The sequence below is a fragment of the Populus trichocarpa genome, chromosome 8 (genome assembly GCF_000002775.5).
Source record: "Populus trichocarpa isolate Nisqually-1 chromosome 8, P.trichocarpa_v4.1, whole genome shotgun sequence".
In the NCBI taxonomy this organism is placed as follows: domain Eukaryota; kingdom Viridiplantae; phylum Streptophyta; class Magnoliopsida; order Malpighiales; family Salicaceae; genus Populus; species Populus trichocarpa.
In genome coordinates, this window is record NC_037292.2 from 14,560,350 (window position 1) to 14,582,635 (window position 22,286).

Consider the following 22,286-nt stretch of genomic DNA (forward strand, 5'->3'; position numbering starts at 1 on the left):
AGTTAACAACAACAAGAAAACTGTTTTGTGTTTCTTTCTTCTTTCTTGAATAGAAAAGCTCTTCTTGATATTTGAAAACCAGAGAACGATAGATATACAAGTATTAAAAGGGTACACTACTGTCGTGCAACTACTAATAAACTACATTACCTTACTTTTTGCTTCACAGAGAAAATTTTAGCTTCCCAAAGGGTTTATAACAGTAAGAAAACCATTCTCCTGTTTATTTTGTCGAGAAAATCGAGGCTTTTTGTTTCAAGAGGGATATACTATAAAAGATTATACCTTTTTTGGAGTGTCTTGCTGTCGTCAAATTATTCTCCAAGAATTTTTACTTGTTCTACTTTCGTTGTGTTGTTTCTTAGCAGATATGCCTGAAAAAGGAGAGAGCCAATCATGGATTTTTCACCGTTCAAACTTTGTGCTCCAATGGCGTCTTCATGTACTAGCAGCTATTGTTTTCCTTGGCATGGTGGTTATTGGGAGCATAGATGGGGGCACCATTAGAAGCATTGTCGAATCAAGAAGGTCCACGAAGCAATATTTGACCATGAAACCTCACACACGACACCCTCTCACAAATCTAACCCAGCAACAAGAAACCCTTCGAAATTTCTCTGCAGTCACAAAAAATGGCAAAACCAATACCCCATTAGCCCAAGAGAGCAACGACAAGGAACCTCACACACAACACCCACTCACAAATCTAACCCAGCGACAAGAAACCCTTCAGAATTTCTCTACAGTCACAAAAAATGGCACCACCAATAACCCATTAGCCCAAGAGAACAACGACATTGATACCAGGGTCCCACCTAGTTCTAACATAGTACTAAACAACGACGAGAATGTTTCTTGTGCTCAGAATTATTCAGATGGAGTTTTGGAGAATTTAGCCTCAGGAAGGAATGGATCAGATGGTAGTCTGAAGTGGGTGTCGACTGCATTGGAGCCAAACGTCACGGAAAACCTTCTTTCAAGGTGGCTAGCTCCTGAAGGGGAGCCTTGTAGAGGGTCACGTACGGTGGAGATTGTGATTCCTGGATTGGATGGTAAAGATTTGATTGAGTTAACAGCTGGTGATAGTCATGAATTTGGTTTTCAAGCTCTGGATGAGTCCAAGAATCTTGTTTGTTCAGGTGGCGATTATTTCGAGACTGATCTTTCAGGGGAGGCATGGAAATCAAGGCCTTTAGTCAGGGATTTTGGAAATGGGTCTTACTCTATTTTGCTTCAAGTTCATCCTGATTTTTCTGGTGATTATAATCTTACTCTTATTTTACTCTTTAGGCATTTTCAAGGTCTTAAATATTTTCCACAGAGAGTTGCTTTTGATAAACAATTGCGTAAGTTTCGAATCAAGTTTGTTAAGGGTGGTGCTCAGTTGCCAAAGATTGAAACTTGTGAAAAATCTGATTTCAATAGAGATCTTTGGCTAGGAAGGTGGACTAGGCAGGCTAAAAATGATGGTTGCCAAATCAGTAATGATGGCCGGTACCGCTGTCTGGCGCCAGATTTTCCATGCCAAAGTCCTTGGTGTAGTGGTTCTTTAGGGTTGTTAGAGAGTAATGGCTGGGTGTATTCAAGCCACTGTTCATTTAGGCTTTTCTCAGCTGATTCTGCTTGGAATTGCTTGAAGAATCGCTGGATTTTCTTTTGGGGTGATTCAAATCATGTTGATACTATAAGAAACATGCTCAATTTTGTGTTGGATTTGCCCCAAATACCATCAGTTCCTAGACGGTTTGATATGAACTTTTCAAACCCGAAAGATGCATCTCAAAGTGTTAGAATTACTAGCATTTTCAATGGTCATTGGAATGAGACAATGAATTATGAAGGATTTAATTCCTTGATGGATGAAGGATTTAGGAATCTGTTGAAGAAGTACTTCTCAGAGGACACAGTGCCAGACACTATAATCATGAATTCAGGTTTGCATGATGGCGTGCATTGGCATAGTTTTAGAGCATATTCAGAGGGAGCAGGGTATGCAGCATCATTCTGGAAAGAAGTCATGGATTCGGTGAAGCAGAGAGGGTTGGCAGTTCCACAGATCTTTTACCGGACAACAATAGCCACTGGTGGGTATGCAAGATCACTAGCATTTAATCCGAACAAGATGGAGGTATTTAATTGGGTTGCATTAGATAAATTTAGGCGAGCTGGGTTGGTTTCTGGTGTGATAGATAACTTTGATATGACTTTTCCATGGCATTTTGACAATCGGTGCAGTGATGGGGTACATTATGGCAGAGCTCCAGCTAAGATGAAGTGGAGGGATGGTGAAATCGGCCACCAGTATTTTGTGGACCTCATGCTGGCTCATGTGCTGCTCAATGCTCTGTGTTCAAGGTAGCAAGTGAAGGAGGCGGTTGATTTATTCTCTTGGCTGTCTATCAACAACGAGGAGCACCTGTTGCCAGCTTCGCGGAACTAGCACATGTTGGCTCACGATGCTCTTTCTTGGTTAGGATTGGCATTCTTTATTTGTTTGTAGATGATGTATATAATGAGAGGTCATAAAATTTTCGAAACACAATAACTACAGCATCTATTATCTTGTTCTATTGTAATTATTACATAGATTTGGCTGGAATTCAGTGTTCGTTTTTGAAGTTCAATCACATTGCATTGTTGTAATCTGAAGTATAAATCAATTAAAAAAAAATACAAAACTCAATTTTCAATCAACTAAATATAAAAGGATAAAATTAAAAAACAAATCAATTAACACATAGGAAAAAAAAACACCAGCAAACCCAAGTAAGCTCACCAAAACCCGCAATATGGATCATATAGATGAGATAACCCAATACAAGGTAAAAAAAAAATGTAGTTTGATTCTCAAACCAAACTAATTTTTAATAGGGAAAATTAAAAAAAAAACCAACCTAAAAAAAGACCTGAGTCAACTCATCAAACCCTCAATTATATTGGCATAAATCATTGCGATCTTTATTTCCTTATAATACTCATCCACTTACTTAGAACCGTGATGCAGACTTTGTAATTTTAAATACAAATCCCTATAATAATGGTTATGCACAAATCGCCTCCTCATCAACATTTTGATCTACTCTCACAATGCTATTAGCCTTTCTCCATTCCTTGTCCTACCAATCATATTCCGATCCCACCAAATCAATGCATATTCTGTAAATTCAATGACTATCAATTTCACCTTCCTCGCCTCCAAATAGCTTCGATAATAAAAAATTCAATCCACCTTTTTTTCACACTCCAAATACATATGAGATCATTTTTACCTTGAAAACTGGGTATTTTCATCTTAATATCATCCAAATCACCATCTACACCATCATATCCATCAAAGTTATGGAATTTCTCTTCTAGCTAAATTGACCCCTAGTTCTATTCCTAAAATCCCTTTGGTTTGTAGGTTTTCGAAAACCTCCCCTATGGCCTATGATCTCATTCTTAAAACCTCCATCACCAAAATCATCAACGTCCTTCTTAAAATCCACATAATCAACCCATATTGGCCTTTCGACCCTAATTTCATTGTTCGATTTTGGATCAGCTCCAACCTTCCTCACATATTGGGTATTATACCAATTTCATTGCCATATCTCTCCACCTTCTTAAGTCTATCACACACGTTCCTCATCACAAAATTCACCCTCTCCATCATCTTTGTCAAGGCTTGAATTTGAAACTTTACATCACCCTCAGGATGGGGTGGTGTGTTATTCTAAGCTGACATTATTATACCTGCAAAAAATTGGTTAGTGATATAAAAAAATTCCTCACGTCGCTCGTGTTTCACTCAAAATTAGACTTTTCACGCCTTTTACCTCACAACTTGCTTTCTTTCAGTTCTTTCAAAACTGAAAATCCAACCAATCAAAGTTAGAGGCTTTTGCAACGCATTCAAATTATGAATATAGCTTTAAAAATTAATAAATATACTAACAAGCAAAGCAAAACAAAACGACGATTATGATTTTGCGAGTAGTAGTCCAAATTCATGCGAATTATGGACGAAACGAAGACGTGAAAGAAAACAGAAATGAAAATTAATGAAGACACTTATTTGACTCCTAAATAACCCTAATATAACATAAACAAATTGATTTTGTCAAAATAATTAGTAGACAAACATGTTTTGGAACTTGACGTACATTTGACCTATTACGTAATTTTAAAGCACTAGAATTGAAAAAAAACTAAGAATATCAAAATGACCTTAAATTAAATATGTAGTATCCTGGTACCCAACAAAATATATATATATCAGTTTATAGTTTGTTATCTTATGTCTAGATAACAAAACCTGTGTATGATGAGTTTGCGGCAAAATTAAACCCCAAATTGAAACCTCAAGAAAAAGATATCAAAATAATCCCAAATTTAATATATAGTGTGATTTCACCCCTAGTAGTAAATATATGAAATTTCAATTAATTATGAGGTGTTTTGTTTAGGGTTCTTTAAGAGTTGTGTTTTTGCGTCAGAATTGTAACAAACTTTGAATAACGTCTCTTTCTTCTTCTTTTTTGAATTTTATGCTACTGATATGTTAGAGATAATAACAAAACAAAATATTGATGTTTTTTTAATATTATGCTGCAGACATGGAGAAAAAAAAAAGATTGACGCAAACACCGAAAACTTAACGAACACTAGGAAAACAAAATTTTCAAAAAGATATGACATGTTCTCATAGCCTAGCTCTGATACCAAATGATGCAAACCTCATGATCATGTGGTCATGAAACCCATAATTAATATTAAGATCTGATCCTGGAAAGCCGAAAGAGGTCTAATAGGAGTGTGACACAATGAAAACATGTCCTAAGGCACTAACATTATTGGAATGAAGTTTAATAATGCAACGAAGCCAGTTAATCTTTGATAAGTCAGATTCAGTTTGTTCAAGAACCAAAGAATGCAAGAAGCTCTCTCATACATTAAAATTGAAAAGTTTAGAAGTATTATTTATCAATGGTCACCAAAATTTAAGCTTACATATGTTTAAATAGTTCTGAAAAATTAACTCTAATGGATCTACCCTTGTGGGCTGAATTGACCCATATACAAAAACTAACCTAAAGCATGTACTAGTAAGCCTAAACCCTGATCCAAACAACCCTTGAATCCTAACTAAAAATAAAGTATTAATTAAGCCTAAACAAGCCTTGGGTTGGAGCTAACAAAAAAAAAAAAAAGTACATAAATGATAAGTCTTTATCTACCATGAGAAGAGAAGAAGAAAAGAAAACATTGTTGGTCTGATACAAGACTTATTTATAACCTATAATGCTGCCCAATAATCCAAGGAACTAAAGGAGAAGTTGTTGCCCCTTTGGTTTCCAAGTTAGAATAGGAATCTGATCTTAACCTTGTATTTATCCTTCTTTTGAAAGGAAAAGGATGTTGCCTTTAATGCTCCCCTTGGTATCCTTCCAATATTAGAAAACACAATTAAATTGCTAAATTATTCTCCTTGCACAACAAGGAGACTATGTCGGCTATGTGTTTCTTAAGTCAGATTGGATTCCTTTGTTTCCTCTGCTGTGTTTTCTCCTCACTTGATAAGAAAATAAAATAAAAATAATAAATTCTACTATTTAAAAGAAATAACGAATGTTCCCAAACATAATAGGAAATCCAATACTAGTTAGGACTCCACAAAACACATGGAAACATCACATAACAAGGCTGGCCGAAACTGATGAAAATTGGCAGCCTTGTTATCAAAATTTCATGGCCCAAATAAGGGTGGATTGGACCCCTCTTAAACATGGATTAAATGTACTAAGGTCTCCTCTTGATGCTCGAAAAGATCCTTAAGTTCAGCTTTGGCCGAAACTTGCACAACCAGTTCATTCAATGACTTCGCTTTGAACCTTCTGATGGGCCCATTTGGAACATGTAATGAGTCCATACTGTTCGCAGGCTGATCCACATCACTATTTTATTTAGAATTATGATTTATATGTGGGCCAATATATTAAGGAGCTCAGTAGGTTATACATATAAGATTTATTGGTCAGAAACTAAATTAGAATAATTAATCAATTGTGACTTGATTGTATATAAGTTTTAGAAATTAAGAATTAGAATGTAATTAATATATGGTATCATAATTCTAGACCTCAAAAAATCAAGTAGGGACTTGATTTAATAAGTTTTTAAAACTATCCTAAAATAATATATGTAATATTATTTAGGGGGCAAATTGATAATTCGTTATTTATAGGGTTGATACATTTTTTCTATAAATAGAATGTTATGCCTTATATCTTATGAGAGAAGTATGTTATCGAACATACAGTATGAGCGGTACAAATGTTACAAAATATATGGTACAAAGAAACATATAAAATAGAAAAAGAAAGAATTAGCACTCAAAGACATAGAAATATCTCTCTCCTAAAAAGGGTTTTAGTAAATTTCTCGTTAGTAATTTGTATGAATTACTATTACAGATAGGATATTTGGATGACTTATGGTTTGTTACAACCTAGCCTTAAATAAGTTGATCAAACCTCAAAAAGAAGATATAATTTTCAGGTAATCTTTGTATAAACATTAAACGATCTAAATTGTCTAACGGGATCCTAGGATCTTCCAAAGAATATTTTAAATTACTGTTTTCACTACGTCTAAGAGTTTTGGAAACCCAACACCTTACAACTCAATTAGCATCCATTCCCCTAAGTCTTTTTTTTATAAAGAAAAAGGAGACTTTAGGATTTGAATTCATCAAAGAAAACAAAATGGCATGTCCTTTGTTTTATATTTCTCTTCACTTTTGTTAAAGATGTTTTTGGCAATTTAAAATAAATTCAAATTCAAAGAAGTGGGTTTCCAACCACTGTAGCATACATTTGATGAGTACTTATCTAACAAAAATGGCTTTTTTTTTCCTTTTCTCCTCTATAGATACTAGTTAAAGTTTATTTAGAATATGCCTAGTTTGATTCCTTATCCTATTAGAGTAGATCAATTTTTTAACGCAAAAAGACTTGGGAATTATTAACGTTTTTTTTTTCTATCATTAAGAAAAATTCTAACTGCAAACTAAAAAGTTGATATGTGCGTTCATTTAAATAAATCAAGAATTATATATTCCAATAAATAATAATAAATTTGTTGATTTCAACAGAAGATTGAGTTGAGAAGTTGAGATCATGTGTATTAAGATATCTGATCTCATGTTACAGGGAGTTTTTTAATTGTTTTTTTAGAACATAGATAATTTAAACTTCATTGAAAAAACCAATTCTAGCATAATTCTTGTTTTTCTTATTAATATATGTTTTCAATAAAAAAAATATATATCTTTTTTTGTCATGGATTCTTAATTTGATAAAAAAAAATAAAAAAATAGAATAAATTTTTTTATTTTTTCCTCATTCAATATGAATGAGCACATTATTATCAAGATTCTGCATATCATTCTAATACATAATTATCCATAAAGCAATCGATAATATTATTGTAAAAAGAATTTATTCTTCTTCAAAATAACAATATGTTCCTTCATATCATAGTTAGTAGACTTGAGTTAGGTACACATGACCTCACCAAGATCCATTGAATGTGAGTGGTGGCCTTTAAACTTATTTCATAACATAACCAAATGATATAGTTCAAAGCCTGAATTATAATATATCATCTTTTCATGTTCAACACCTGTATTCTAAGTGTCAGTATTAGGCTTGTTAGTGGGCCATATTTCAAATCAATGTCCTAAGTCATAGTAGTTATTTTCACCTTCAATAAGCAAACACTCATATATTAGTTTATGCATACCTTTAGCATACAAGCACAATAAACATCTTTTATCATTAAAAACAAACACGAAGTAACTTATCTTAGATAAGATGTTTTATGGTGATTTTCATATTTTCTTTAGCATAACCAACTCCTTACCTAAAACCTGTAAAACACTAGTTAGGGTTTATAGTTACCACAAAACTAGATGGTGACTTCTTTTCTTTTCTTTTACTATTTTTATATATAGTTCGTTGAAACATCCGTTATAACATGATTCACACAATTCAATAATAAATATCAATTTAAAATTAATTTGTACATCAAACAATTTTTTTTCTATTTATATTCAAATAAATTTTATAAATTCCATTCAAATATCTACTAACATATTATAAAATAGACTTAGCTATAATAGCTAGCCATTGTGTTTTTTCCCATATCATTGTCACTAGTTAAATAGCTCTTTATTCTAGCAAAATGAATAGTGCTTGCTATATGTAGCAATAAAAAAAAAAAGTGAGTTGGTCGCAAGAAAAAAAAGTTGGGTTTAGATTTTGATCTGGAGATGGAGAATCTACTAGAATTGAGTCTTGATCTTTTTTCTTTTTAGGTGATTTTGTTGTTGGAAAATCCAATCTTTTGTCAAGATTTCCAAAAAAAAAATGTATTCAATTTGGAATCCAGATTCACCATTGGTTTTGAATTTGCCACTTGTAATTGTTAAGGCTTAGATCTGGAGCACTACTAGCCAAGAAAGGTCTAATATTTTCTTTCTTTCTTTCTTTCTTTATCTAAATCATGGATATTTCTAGTATTTTTAATATGGTTTTTTTCTTGTTTTTTGAAATTTGCATTTAGGTCTATCAAATTTTGATAAGATATCCGAATTTTATTGGATTTAATTCCTTCGTTCATTTTGGTTTGGTGTAGTAATTTCTTATTTAGGATCTGCAATTAATGTTTTAAGCTTTTATAAAGGAATTTTAAAGAAGTTTGTGAGATTATATGGAAAATATCTATTAAATAAGGCACTCTTTGAGCTCTCTAATGGTAAAAATATGGTTACAAAATGGTTGGAAAGAATTTGATGAGCATTACTCATTAACCCTCAGGTCCCTGCTGGTTTTTTAATATAAAAATAATTGTCATTTTCTTGTTCTTATATTGGACAAGACTACTATGGAAATAGACTATTCATTTGGCATCTCTACTGTGTTTCTTTTGAAGAATTTATCAACCAAGCTTGTGATTATGAATATTTACATCATTTCTAATTGAAGAATCATGTTTTTCTCTTATATTTTACTTGTCATCATTATATAAGAAATTTGTTTTCCTTTATTGTTAGTGATTCATGGGATTTGTTGCTAGAGCAATTCACAATCTATTGTATTGATTAATTTCCTCTTTGGTTAAGTAGATAGCATAATAAGTTATGTAAATAAATTCTTGCGTGTTGAACTTTCTAGAACGAAGTGGTTCGGTGGTTAGAACATAACATTTGAAATGCCTAACATGCATGCCTATACTTGAAAATTAACTTATCTCTCTTCTATCTAGTTTAAGGATTCCAGAATGATATCTCTCAACATGTAGCAATAAATTGCAAAGTTGTCACATTTAAAGATTTTTCACCACTTGTAATTTCACCATTTAATATAAATGATATAATTTGTACCCAATTCAAATTCTTTTATAATTTTTTTTTATATTAGAAATCTACACTTTCAAGTATATTTGCTTTATTTCAATTTCTTTCTCAATCCCAATCACTTAAAAAACTCTCATTGGAATCTCAATGTGATAACCATTTCATTAATCTCATGTATGAAGGGTACGACCAGAAGACACAGTTTTCACAAGAAAGTTATGATCTAGCCCACTCAATATTTTAATCAATTTGTTATGTCATCTCAAGATCCATGTGAAAATTCACTTACAACTAAAGAGATAAAACAATCGAGCAACTTTAAGGATGAAGAAGATATTTGCCTTATAGATGCATGAATCAACACTAGCATGGATCTAATATGTGAAAATGAATAAAAAAAAGTAAGGCATATCGGAAAAAAATATTCACGATAACTACAACAAAAACAAGAAGTTTGTATATGATCGTACATCAAGTTCTCTAATGCATCATTGGTCAACCATTCAATTAGTGGTGAATAGTTTTTGTTCGCAATATGCATAAATAAAAAATAGAAACTAAAATGATTTCACCTATGAAGACAATGTATTGTTTATATAAAATTCATATATTTAAATTCATTTAAATATTAATTTTTTAAAGTAACACATTCCAATGTGCTTTAATATTAGGTTAATGAAGTGAAGATTGCCTATAGGAGTGATCATTTTTTATTCAGTTCGGTTTTTACGTATAGCAACAACCAAACCGAAATTTTGAAGAAAAAAAAAAACCAAAACCAATTCCAACCGACCAGTTTTGGCTTGGTTCGGTTCTTTATGTCAAAAACTAAAAAAACCTATATTGTTTATTTGGGCTTTTTTTTACTTTCTAATGGGCTTTCTGATGGGCTTGTAATTGATGTTAATATTGTCTAATTTTCTTTAAAATTTTCAAAATATATTTAATTTTTTTTTGCCATTGAATATTCATTTATATTAAATTGTTAGTTTCAATCTTGAGTTTAATATATTTTTTGTCTTCCTAATATTTTTCTTCTGGTTTGTTTGAATGAGCAGGACTCTTGTTGTAAAAGAGTTTAAATAACACATATCAATAAGTTAAAATCCAAATTACAAAGCATTGCCTTTAAAGGGCTTAAAAAAAAACAAATAACATTGTAATAAAACACTCAAAGCCAAAAAAATAAATCTTCAATGTGCACATCATCTTAATAAAAAAAATAACATGGAATAGTTAATACTATTGACATTAAAACTTGGAATTCAAAATCTTGAATTATAACATGATAAATTAAATTAGAAGATATAAAAATAAAATGTAGTATTTTTATCATACATTTTCAATAAATGTCTCGATTTTTAAACTAATTATCATCCATTGCTAGATGTAACTTTTCATCCAATTCTACAAAATAAAAAATTACACATGTTATAATGAAAATGCATAAATTAATAAATCATAAAATAAAAGGTGTGAGTTTATAATAAAAATTACCTGATTCAAGGTTTTCGTAGGTTTTAAAATCATTCACCAAGGATCTAATATCGGTTGGAATTGGTTCATGATGCAACCAATTTTGACAACAAATAAGTGCTTGAACTATTATTGGAGATAGAGAACTTCAAAATTAGTCAAGTATGCGACCACCTGTGCTAAAGGATGATTCGAAAGTCACTGTGGATATAGGAATAGCTAGAACATGTTGTGCAACCTTCCAAAGTATATAATATTTTGAAGCATTACTCTTCCACTAACCCAAAATATCTAATTTATCGTTATTAGGATCCTCGCAATCATCAACCAAATACCTCTCAACCTCATTTATATTTTCCACATTATTTTCCTCTTGTAAATGCCTTTTGAATCGAGCTAAAGTGTTAACATCTACCTCCATGTATTCAATAACATCGTTAACATCTTATTTATGCCTATTATCATCCACCACTTTATTGGCTTTCAAATAAAACTCATACAAGCTCACCAAATTATCTTTCATATTTTTTATTAGTAACTGTATTTTGTCATAATCATACAACTCACCAAAACAAAATTTTACATATTTCAACTTGAGATGTGGATCCAAAACATTAGTCATATACAATAAAAAAATCTGATTTACTTCACAACCCCAATACTTCTCAAACTTTAACATCATGTTCATCGCTATTCCACTTAAAAAATTATCTCTACTTTTACACAATTGCAACAAGTTTGTATGCATATAAATTAATTCATTGAATAAAGAATTTTATGTGATATACAATGAGCTAGAAAATCTCAATGTAACCATGTAAAAGATCTTTAAGAACTTCAATAAAGTTCTAGCATTTTCCTAATCCTCCAAACTAGGTGGCCCTATGTTTTTTTTTTATCCTTCTTTGAATCAACCTCTAAAAAGTAACTCATATAACTAGGTTCACTTTCACCTAACCTCACAAACACCTTTTCAAACTTTCAGCAGCTTCTAACATAAGATAAGTTGAATTCCATCGAGTTGCAACATTCAAACACAATGATTTCTTACACTCTATCTGCAACTTTTCTGCACAGTTCTTAAATGCAAGTTACCTAGAAGGTGAAGATCTCACAAATTTAATTGTATTTTGAATCGTAACAACTGAAACATTAATCTCTTTCAAGCCATCACACACAATGAGATTTATAATGTGTGCACAACATCTAATATGCAAATTTTTATTTGACAATATATTAGTTGGCCAATCTTTCATCACATTCTTTAAATATGAAATAGTCACATTATTAGAGCTTGTATTGTATACTATAACCAGTGTTTTTAAACCCGACCCGACGATTGACTCGACTCAAGACCCGGGTCACGGGTTTTGACCAGGTCACCGGGTCATCCAGGTCAACCATAATTTTTTTATAAATCAAAATGACGTTGTTTTGGTTAAAATAAATAAATAGTCAACGGGTTACAACAGGGTTTTTGACCGGGTCTTGCCGGATCAACCGGGTTATTAGGCCAACCCGCCGGGTCAGCCGAGTTTTTGACTTCCCTTATTTTTTTCATAAATCCGGCCTGGTTCCTACCCTAGGTCAGTTGGGTCCTAGGTTGACCCACCGGGCCGGGCCGGGTTTTAAAAATATGACTGTAACAGTCAAAAGTTTATCAATCCCCCACTCTAACAAACAATTCTCAATAACTTAACCAATTGTCCCACTTATATGATTGAAAACTTGACAAAAATTAAGAATTCTTTTATGAAAATTCCACTAATTATCAATCTAATAAGTTGTTAAGGACATATAGTTAATGTTTTGGATTGATATTCATGTATCTGTTGTTAAGCATAATCGTTGACCCCTAAGAGCTGTCCTTAATCTTCCATTCTCTTCAACATAAAGTTTCAAACAATCTCTCATAATAGTGAAACGAGAAGGAATGTCAAATCTAGGTTACACAATCCTAGAAAATAATCTAAATCACTTACCCTTCATAAAATTAAAGGGCAACTCATCAATTATAACCATTTGTACTAGTGCTTGTCTACATTCATCATAATTATAACTTATTACCTTAAGAGTTCCCACATTCCGGTCTCCTGATTCACCCTTCTCTTTCTTAGATTCTAATACCAAATTTTTTTGCTTCTTATCAACCATAAAATGAAACTTTTTGCGTACTTTTAAATGACTCCATATATTACTTGTCTCATTAATAATAGTATGACATGCATAATTATTTTCACAATAATTACATTCAGCTCTAGGGGTTTTAGGATCATTATCAAGTTTTGTAAAGTGATCCTAAATTTGTGACTTTTTTCTATCATCAACATTTCTTTTCCTTGATGTAAGGACTTGAGGTTGTTTACCATTGCTATCTGTGGCGGATCCTGCAGTGGTTGATGTTGGGTTAGTGTTTGAAGTTGGGGTATTGGTTGATGTTGGGGTAGTGTTAGTGGATGAAGCATTTTGATTTTGAAAGTTTTCCATATGTAATTACCAAATGAAAACATGTTAATATTTATGCATGTTGAAATGTGCAGTACAACTTTTAAAAAAGGTCGATATACGGGATAAAGTGATGAAAAACATAGCATTTACCAAACAAAGAACTCAAAAGAATAATTAATTGCAATGCGATGCAACAACCAACAACTATGGGTAAAAGAACCTAAAAAATAGATAAGCATAGGAAAACATCAATTAGAAACAATCAAGAAATAAAATAAAAGACTAAAAAACAAAACTGAAATAAAGATTGCATAAACCAGAAGAAACAATAGACAACCAACTGGACTTGAAGCACATAAACAACAATGAATCTCGACAACCTCACTTGGAAAAATAGCAAAAAGCTTTTGAAAACAATAAAAACAAAGAACCAAAGCACAACATAGTAGTGGAACAGAACACAAAGCATGAAAAAAAGGATTTAAACGGCAAACTAAAGCAAAAAAAAAAAAAACCTAATGCGTGATGAACATGTAAAGAGACAAAAGCAAACAAATAAATAAAAAGAGAGCAGCAAGACTAGAAATAACACACCACAATTAAAAGAGAAATCGAAGAGCAACATGAACTGTTCTACAAAACTGCCCTGCACAAACTGCATAGTTATAGGAAAATACAAACTAGAAAGGGTAATTTTATTAAAATCTAAAATATGGTACACGTAGCTGTGTTTATTCAGCCTAACATCTAGTTTCTTTCCACTTTCTGTCAGTTTTTAAGGTTGTGTTTTTTTCCATGTAATTATGGTGATCAATCAAAGAAAGACATAAAATAGTTAACCAAACTATGATATGTTGTAAAAATACTTTTGTGTTATTATTTTTTATGACATTAAAGGCAACCAATCCAAGATGAAAACAACTCCAAACCCTTAAAAGAAACACAAAATCCACACCAGAAAAATGAACAACTAGGCAACATAAAAGTGTATGATGAAACAAAATGAACAAAAAGCTAAACAATAATTGAGGCAAGAATAGAATCACGAAGCCAATTGAGGCAAGGTTGGGCAATAAAGAACCTTAGCACCTTAGCAACATCAATTCTTCCACATACAAAAAGGTCACGTCTAAGTACCATATACTTGAGCATAAAAAAAAAGAAGGAAAAGTATCTATTGTTATAGCAACAATAAGAGTTTCATATCCACAATTAGAATTATCAATAAGGGAAGATTGGTTAGGCTGAAGACTTAGATTTCAAGAGTGACGACTCATAACAAACCATGTGATAGTCAACTCTCTATTGTTTATAAAATAAAAGGAAATTAGGTGTTGATTTTTTACAACAAGCATATGTTGATTTAACAAAATTTAGAAACATCGAGAAATCAAAAACATATGTCAAAGAAAAAAATAACAGAGAGAGAAATCTTAACATCGAGAAATCAAAAACATATGTCAAAGAAAAAAATAACAGAGAGAGAAATCTTACTTCAAAGAACTGAATAAGGGTGCTTGGATGGAATGTTGCTAAGGCTTGGGGGTGTTGCTAGGATTCTAGATCCAAAGATGCAAGTTGAAGAATGAAGATTGAAAGGCTAGGTGTGGCGTGTGGGAGTTTGGGTGGGAGTGGTTGGTTTGCTAGATATGGTGCTGACTGATGAAGATTATGGAATGAAATGAACTAATGAAGATTGAAGAACGAAGAATTGGGTGTGGACTTGTGAATGTTGTAATGGGAAGTTGTGAGGATTGAGGAGGTGTGGCGTGTCTATGTCTCTAAATGGAGGGGGGACTGCTAAGGTTATTGGGTTAGAATAAAAATCTTTTTTTTTATAATACCTTTTTTTTTAATCTGAACTAGTTCGATTCGGTTAGGGTTTATCGGTTTCAGCATTACAAAACCGAACCAAACCGGAAGTTTTTCTAAATATTCTAATTGGTTTTTTTTCATGGTTTGGTTTTTTTTCATGGTTCGGTTTTTTAGGTTATTTTTTTTTGTTTTCTCAGTTTAATTGGTTTTTCAGTTTTTTTACTCACCCCTAATTGCATATCAAAAAATTTAAGATCAACCATTCTTATTTCAACGTTGTTGAGAGAAATTGAAGAGCTAACCTAAATGGATGATTAAAAACTCAAAGAAGAAGTCAAAAAATATTAGAAATGCAACTCCTGCATCTTATTCTCTTCTTACTCAAAGTTCAACCAACTTAGAAGAAGATGATGTTGTATTTGGTGAAAACGACAATATAAAGAGATCGATAGATAGTAGAATTGGCTTAAGTTAAGGGCCACTTGAGCAATGGCCCAAGACCCCCACTTAATAAAAGCTCTAAGAATAAGTAAGAGATATTTATCAATTATGCTTTATAAATGAAGATTGCTCCACTTAACAAAAGACCATAAATACAAAATGAAGATTGTGTAAGGCCTTACTTTGTCTAAGGCCTCCATTCACTTTAAATTAGCTCTGATAGGTAGATAGGCAACAACAAAAAACAATTTTAAAAAAAACAAGGGTAGCATAAGTTCTCATATTTGATTGATCTTAGAGGATTATAAAGAACATGAAATGAAAACGGAATGTAAGAAGATAAAAAAAAAAAGCATATGCTTTGGAGGAAAATAAAGTAATGACAAAATATAAAAAGGCAAAGTCAGAATGAGACAAGATTGTTATTATGCAAGAAATTTTATTGCAATAACAACAAGAAAAGGAGAAAATAATATTGACAGATACGACATACATGCCTTGACATTTGGTTGAATATCATAAGATGCATCTAATGAAGATATTAGTTAAACGACGTAATAATAATATGAAATAACATAAACTAGAATATAATAAATATCCTAAAATGGAAAGGGGGATGGGAACAATGATTTTATTGTAGCACAAGACACATTTCATTGTGGATTACAAAATGAAATTACTATTTTGCCTCTCATTCAAATAACAAGTGGTCTTGGTTATGAGAGTATCAGGGTCTTTTGTTTTATAAGAACAGTGAAAATACTAAAATTCCATTGGAGATAGAAAATTATATGCCTTTAGTCCAAGGGTATTATCAATTTTTTATGTTTTATATTATGTTTAGATTACTAAAATACCCTTTAAGTCAACAAAATCAAAGCTTTCGGTCTAGGGATATTTATGTCTTTTCAAGTTTTTTTTTCTGTTTTATCAAAAGCATTATTGTGTTTTACCATAATTATATAATATTAAATTTCAAAAAGTTGTTGGTGCTAGCGTGAGAGGCACCCCCACACTTTGGGCAGTGTGTGCAGCACCTCCTGATGGTTGAGCCTGTACATCCATAGTGTGTTTAGATGCTTCTTTTCGTCCTCTTTCAGGCGGTACGTCATTGATAGTTGGATAGTTTGTCGCCGGTGAACTTTTCTTCTTCTTTTTTTCCTCTCTCCTCCCCCCAAAAATTAAGTCTGGTCTTCTTTAATTTTGATATTTGTGCTTTGGTCATTCTTCTTTTGATTTCTTATTTGTATCCCTAACTCTTTTATAAGAGCTTATTCAATTTAGTTCTTCAATTCAAATTTGTAATATATTATACTTTTAATTTGGTCTTTAATTATTTTATTTTTGATTTTTTTAATTGACCCCTTTTAAAATGTTTTTTTTTTAATTTTATCCTTCAATCTAAGTTTATTTTGTGTTACTATTTTCAATTTGGTCCTTAATTTTTATTTTTTTAATTTGTTTTGTTGGATTTATTTTTCTTTAATTTAACCCTCTAAATGAAAATTTATGTCCTTTTTTCTTTTAATTTATTTTTTGTCTTTTTTTCTTTTGTACAAGTGTTATTTCTTTTCAATTTAGTCTTTCAATTTCAATTTTTCATATATTCCTTTTTTTATGTGGTCTTTATTCTTTGGATCTCTTTTTTTTTTAACCCATTTATAAAAGTTTTATTGATTTTTAATCTCACCTTTCAGTCCAAGTTTATGGTATGTTATTTTTTTAATTTTTTCCTCATTCTTTTATTTTTTTTCTTTTTGTTTAAATTATTTTTATTATTAATTTAACCCTCCAATCAAACAAATTTAGTTGTCCTCTAATTTATTTTTAATTTTAATTTCCATCATCATTCTTTTAATTACTATTTTTTATATATATCCATTTGTGTAGTTATTATTTTTCTGTGTTTGTTGTCTTGATCCAATTTTTTTATTCCTTTTTTACCCATCTAATTTTGTGCTTTTGTTTTATTTCTAGGGTATCATGATTTTAATTAAAAAAATTATCTAATTAATATCATTATCTTTTTTATTGTCTAATAAAATAAAATTAATTTATTAATTTCAGTCGGTCGGTCGGTGTTATAAATCAAATCATTAATAAAATTATCTAATTAATATCATCAAACATCGTATTTTTGCTGAAAATATACGAGATTAATAGTATGGTTGTTAATAGTCTTAGGCTGTGGATGCTGTAAATACAAGTCACCAAGGAAACCTAGTAAGCAATATTTTTCAACACTCAAACTATATAAAAGACCCAAGAGAGATTAATCCTTCTATGTTTTCTGCTTCAAGAAAGGATTTTGTTTCCCTTGTTTTAGTTTTATTTGGACACAAAAACCTGACGTTAAGCTGCAAACTCGAGTTAACAACAACAAGAATTTCTTAAAAAGAAAAGCTCTTTTTGAGATTTGAAAATCGGAGAAAGATAGATAGATATACAAGTAATAAAAATACCCTGCTGTCTCGCAACTGATAATAAACTACACTACCTTACTTTTCGCTTCCCAAAGAAAATTTCAGCTCCCCAAAGGTTTTATAACAGGTAAGAAAACACCTCTCCTGTTTATTCTGTCGAGAAAATCGAGGGTTTTTTTTTTAGAGGGATAGTATAAAATATTATACCTTTCTTGGAGTGTCGTGATCTTGTTGCCGTCAAATTATTGTCTCCGAGACAACAGTCTTTAGTTCTTCACTTGTTCTACTTTTGTTGTGTTGTTTCTTAGCAGACATGCCTGAAAAAGGAGATAGCCAATCATGGATTTTTCACCGTTCAAACTTTGTGCTCCAATGGCGTCTTCATGTACTAGCAGCCTTTGTTTTCCTCGGCTTGGTGGTTATTGGGAGCATAGATGGGGGTACCATTAGAAGCATCGTCGAATCAAGAAGGTCCACGAAGCAATATTCGACCATGAAACCTCACACACAACACCCTCTCACAAATATAACCCAGCAACAAGAAACCCTTCGAAATTTCTCTGCAATCACAAAAAATGGCACCACCAATACCCCATTAGCCCAAGAGAGCAACGACAAGAAACCTCACACACAACACCCTCTCACAAATCTAACCCAGCAACAAGAAACCCTTCAGAATTTCTCTACAATCACAAAAAATGGCACCACCAATAACCCATTAGCCCAAGAGAGCAACGACAATGATACCAGGGTCCCACCTAGTTCTAACATAGTACTGAAAAACAACGAGAATGTTTCTTTTGCTCAGAAATATTCAGATGGAGTTTTGGAGAATTTAGCCTCACGAAGGAATGGATCAGATGGCAGTGTGAAGTGGGTGTCGACTGAACTGGAGCCAAACTTGACGGAAAACCTTCTTTCAAGGTGGCTAGCTCCTGAAGGGGAGCCTTGTAGAGGGTCACGTACGGTGGAGATTGTGATTCCTGGACTGGATGGTAAAGATTTGATTGAGTTGACAGCTGGTGATAGTCATGAATTTGGTTTTCAAGCTCTGGATGAGTCCAAGAATCTTGTTTGTTCAGGTGGCGATTATTTCGAGGCTGATCTTTCAGGGGAGGCATGGAAATCAAGGCCTTTAGTCAGGGATTTTGGAAATGGGTCTTACTCTATTTTGCTTCAAGTTCATCCTGATTTTGCTGGTGATTATAATCTTACTCTTATTTTGCTCTATAGGCATTTTCAAGGTCTTAAATTTTCACCATGGAGATTTGTTTTTGATAAACAATTGCGTAAGTTTCGAATCAAGTTTGTTAAGGGTGGTGCTCAGTTGCCAAAGATTGAAACTTGTGAAAAATCTGATTTCAATAGAGATCTTTGGCTAGGAAGGTGGACTAGGCAGGCTAAAAATGATGGTTGCCAAATCAGTAATGATGGCCGGTACCGCTGTCTGGCGCCAGATTTTCCATGCCAAAGTCCTTGGTGTAGTGGTTCTTTAGGGTTGTTAGAGAGTAATGGCTGGGTGTATTCAAGCCACTGTTCATTTAGGCTTTTCTCAGCTGATTCTGCTTGGAATTGCTTGAAGAATCGCTGGATTTTCTTTTGGGGTGATTCAAATCATGTTGATACTATAAGGAACATGCTCAATTTTGTGTTGGATTTGCCTCAAATACCATCAGTTCCTAGACGGTTTGATATGAACTTTTCGAACCCGAAAGATGCATCTCAAAGTGTTAGAATTACTAGCATTTTCAATGGTCATTGGAATGAGACAATGAATTATGAAGGATTTAATTCCTTGATGGATGAAGGATTTAGGAATCTGTTGAAGAAGTACTTCTCAGAGGACACAGTGCCAGACACTATAATCATGAATTCAGGTTTACATGATGGCGTGCATTGGCATAGTTTTAGAGCATATTCAGAGGGAGCAGGGTATGCAGCATCATTCTGGAAAGAAGTCATGGATTCGGTGAAGCAGAGAGGGTTGGCAGTTCCACAGATCTTTTACCGGACAACAATAGCCACTGGTGGGTATGCAAGATCACTAGCATTTAATCCGAACAAGATGGAGGTATTTAATTGGGTTGCATTAGATAAATTTAGGCGAGCTGGGTTGGTTTCTGGTGTGATAGATAACTTTGATATGACTTTTCCATGGCATTTTGACAATCGGTGCAGTGATGGGGTACATTATGGCAGAGCTCCAGCTAAGATGAAGTGGAGGGATGGTGAAATCGGCCACCAGTATTTTGTGGACCTCATGCTGGCTCATGTGCTGCTCAATGCTCTGTGTTCAAGGTAGCAAGTGAAGGAGGCGGTTGATTTATTCTTTTGGCTGTCTATCAACAACGAGGAGCACCTGTTGCCAGCTTTGCGGAACTAGCACATGGACATCATGTTGGCTCACACTGCTCTTTCTTGGTTAGGATTAGCATTCTTTATTTATTTGTAGATGCAATGTTTACAAGGGTATATTATGAGAGGCCATAAAATTTTCGAAAGACAATAACTACAGCATCTATTACCATGTTCTATTGTAATTATTACATAGATATGGTGGGAGTTCAGTGTTCGTTTATGAAGTTCAATCAAATTGCATTGTTGAAATCTGAAGTACAGGCATCTGGACTGCCTGGAATGATATTAGCTCATTATATGCATGTAACGAAATGTATTTTTAAGTGAATTTCAATTGATTTAGCATTTTTCTGCAAGTGACTTGTGCGCAATGTTCGTACTTGATCAAGCAATTGTTTTGTGCTCTGGATGCCACTTTATAGCAGTTGCTCTATAGGCATAAAGTATTTAGGCAATGAAGGTCAAATGCTTGTTTAATTACAAATTCTTAGCTACGCATTTCATTCTGGTTGTTAAACATCGTTTCATTGATTTCTCAAACATTACAGATATGAATACATATTTCATTCCCAGCTCTTTCTGCAACAAAAATTCACGAGTGAAATCTTCAGAGAATTCTCACTCTCAGAATGGTATTTTGAATGTGCGAGTGTGTGCTTTTGTATGTTTTTGTTAATGGAAGTAGCTATCGAAGACAGGTAATGTAAGAATTTTGTATGTTTCTGTCCATGCTTATTCAATACATTCAGAGAATGTACATTTGTTTTCAACATGTTACCATGAAGTTCTGGATGCATGTTGAGGTTTTGACTTTTTAGAGGCTAACATATGAAGTGATCAAGGATGTTCCTCACAGCTCAATTAGCATCCATTTCCCCTGAGTCTCTTCTTTGTCGAGAAAAAGAGACTTTAGGAATCTGAATCCGTTCTCAAAAAATAAATGGTTTGTCCTTTGTTTAACATTTTTCTTCACTCTTGTTAAAGATGTTTTTGGCAATGAAAAACGAATTCAAATTCAAACGATTTCCAACCACTGTAGCATACATTTGATGAGTACTTATCTGGCAAAGGTGCCTTCTTTTGCCTTTTCTCCTTTATAGATACAAGTGAAAGTTTATTTAGAACATAATGACACCTGAGAGAGGTAATGTTCATTTGAAGGTGGGTCATCAGCATCCAAAAACAAAAACAAATTCCAAGTAAAAAAAAGAAATTAAATTTTAGGAAACATTATTCCAAATGCATGCCCAGATGGATCCTTAATTTATTTGCCTTGCCAAACACGCAGGCAATCGAGACTATTTAAAAATATGGTTGTGATTATTTTTTAATTTGTATTTTACTTGGAAATGTATCAAAATAATATATTTTTTATTTTTTTAAAATTATTTTTGATATCAGCGTATTAAAATATCTAAAAAAATCTAAAAAAATATTAATTTAAAGAAAAAAAATTAATTTTTTTTAAAATTACTTCTAAAACTCGAAAACAAACAGCCCTAACACGATGAATATGGTTTCTTCTTCACTCGGGCAGATTTATAATCATAAAAGTTGTGTGTAGAGAAATTAATGCTGTGGAGATCAGTTGTTAGCCCCACGAGATTAGAAAAATAAAATTCCAGTGAGAATTACAAACACTGACCAATTACAACTTAAAGGTTTGAATTAGGGTCAGAAGTCAAATGATGACCAACAACTGATATGATCTGATATGGTATCCAACAATACACTAATTTTAGACCGTTAGATTATAGTGTTTTATGTAGTATTTGGATGTATTTTAAAATGTTTTTTATTTAAAAATATATTAAAATAATATTTTTTTATCTTTAAAAAATTATTTTTGATATTAACATACTAAAATAATTTAAAAATATTAAAAAATAATTTTAAATTTTTAAAAAATACAATATCCCTACAAA

The 22,286-nt window shown here is 32.3% G+C and overlaps 2 protein-coding genes across 4 annotated transcripts; both read left to right on the forward strand.

Moving 5' to 3' along the window:
- Positions 1-370: 370 nt before the first annotated feature.
- Positions 371-20,717, forward strand: LOC7454245 (uncharacterized). Of its 2 annotated transcripts, none has more exons than XM_002311793.4 (2): positions 371-2,519; positions 20,487-20,717. In XM_002311793.4, the coding sequence occupies exon 1, from the start codon at positions 371-373 to the stop codon at positions 2,357-2,359; it is 1,989 nt and encodes a 662-aa protein (XP_002311829.3). In that variant the 3' UTR covers positions 2,360-2,519; positions 20,487-20,717. The 2 variants fall into 2 exon arrangements, with proteins under 2 accessions (XP_002311829.3, XP_052311026.1); XM_052455066.1 differs by having other exon boundaries at positions 371-2,416; positions 20,363-20,717.
- Positions 17,847-20,717, forward strand: LOC7454246 (uncharacterized). 2 transcript variants are annotated; one of them, XM_024607690.2, is made up of 2 exons: positions 17,847-18,130; positions 18,312-20,717. In XM_024607690.2, the coding sequence occupies exon 2, from the start codon at positions 18,317-18,319 to the stop codon at positions 20,303-20,305; it is 1,989 nt and encodes a 662-aa protein (XP_024463458.2). In that variant the 5' UTR covers positions 17,847-18,130; positions 18,312-18,316; the 3' UTR covers positions 20,306-20,717. The 2 variants fall into 2 exon arrangements, with proteins under 2 accessions (XP_024463458.2, XP_002311830.4); XM_002311794.4 differs by having other exon boundaries at positions 18,315-20,717.
- Positions 20,718-22,286: the final 1,569 nt, after the last annotated feature.

What these genes read in the sequence shown, in the direction of transcription:
- LOC7454245 (XM_002311793.4), top strand. Translation starts at nt 371, where the DNA reads ATGCCTGAAAAAGGAGAGAGCCAATCATGGATTTTTCACCGTTCAAAC.
- LOC7454246 (XM_024607690.2), top strand. Translation starts at nt 18,317, where the DNA reads ATGCCTGAAAAAGGAGATAGCCAATCATGGATTTTTCACCGTTCAAAC.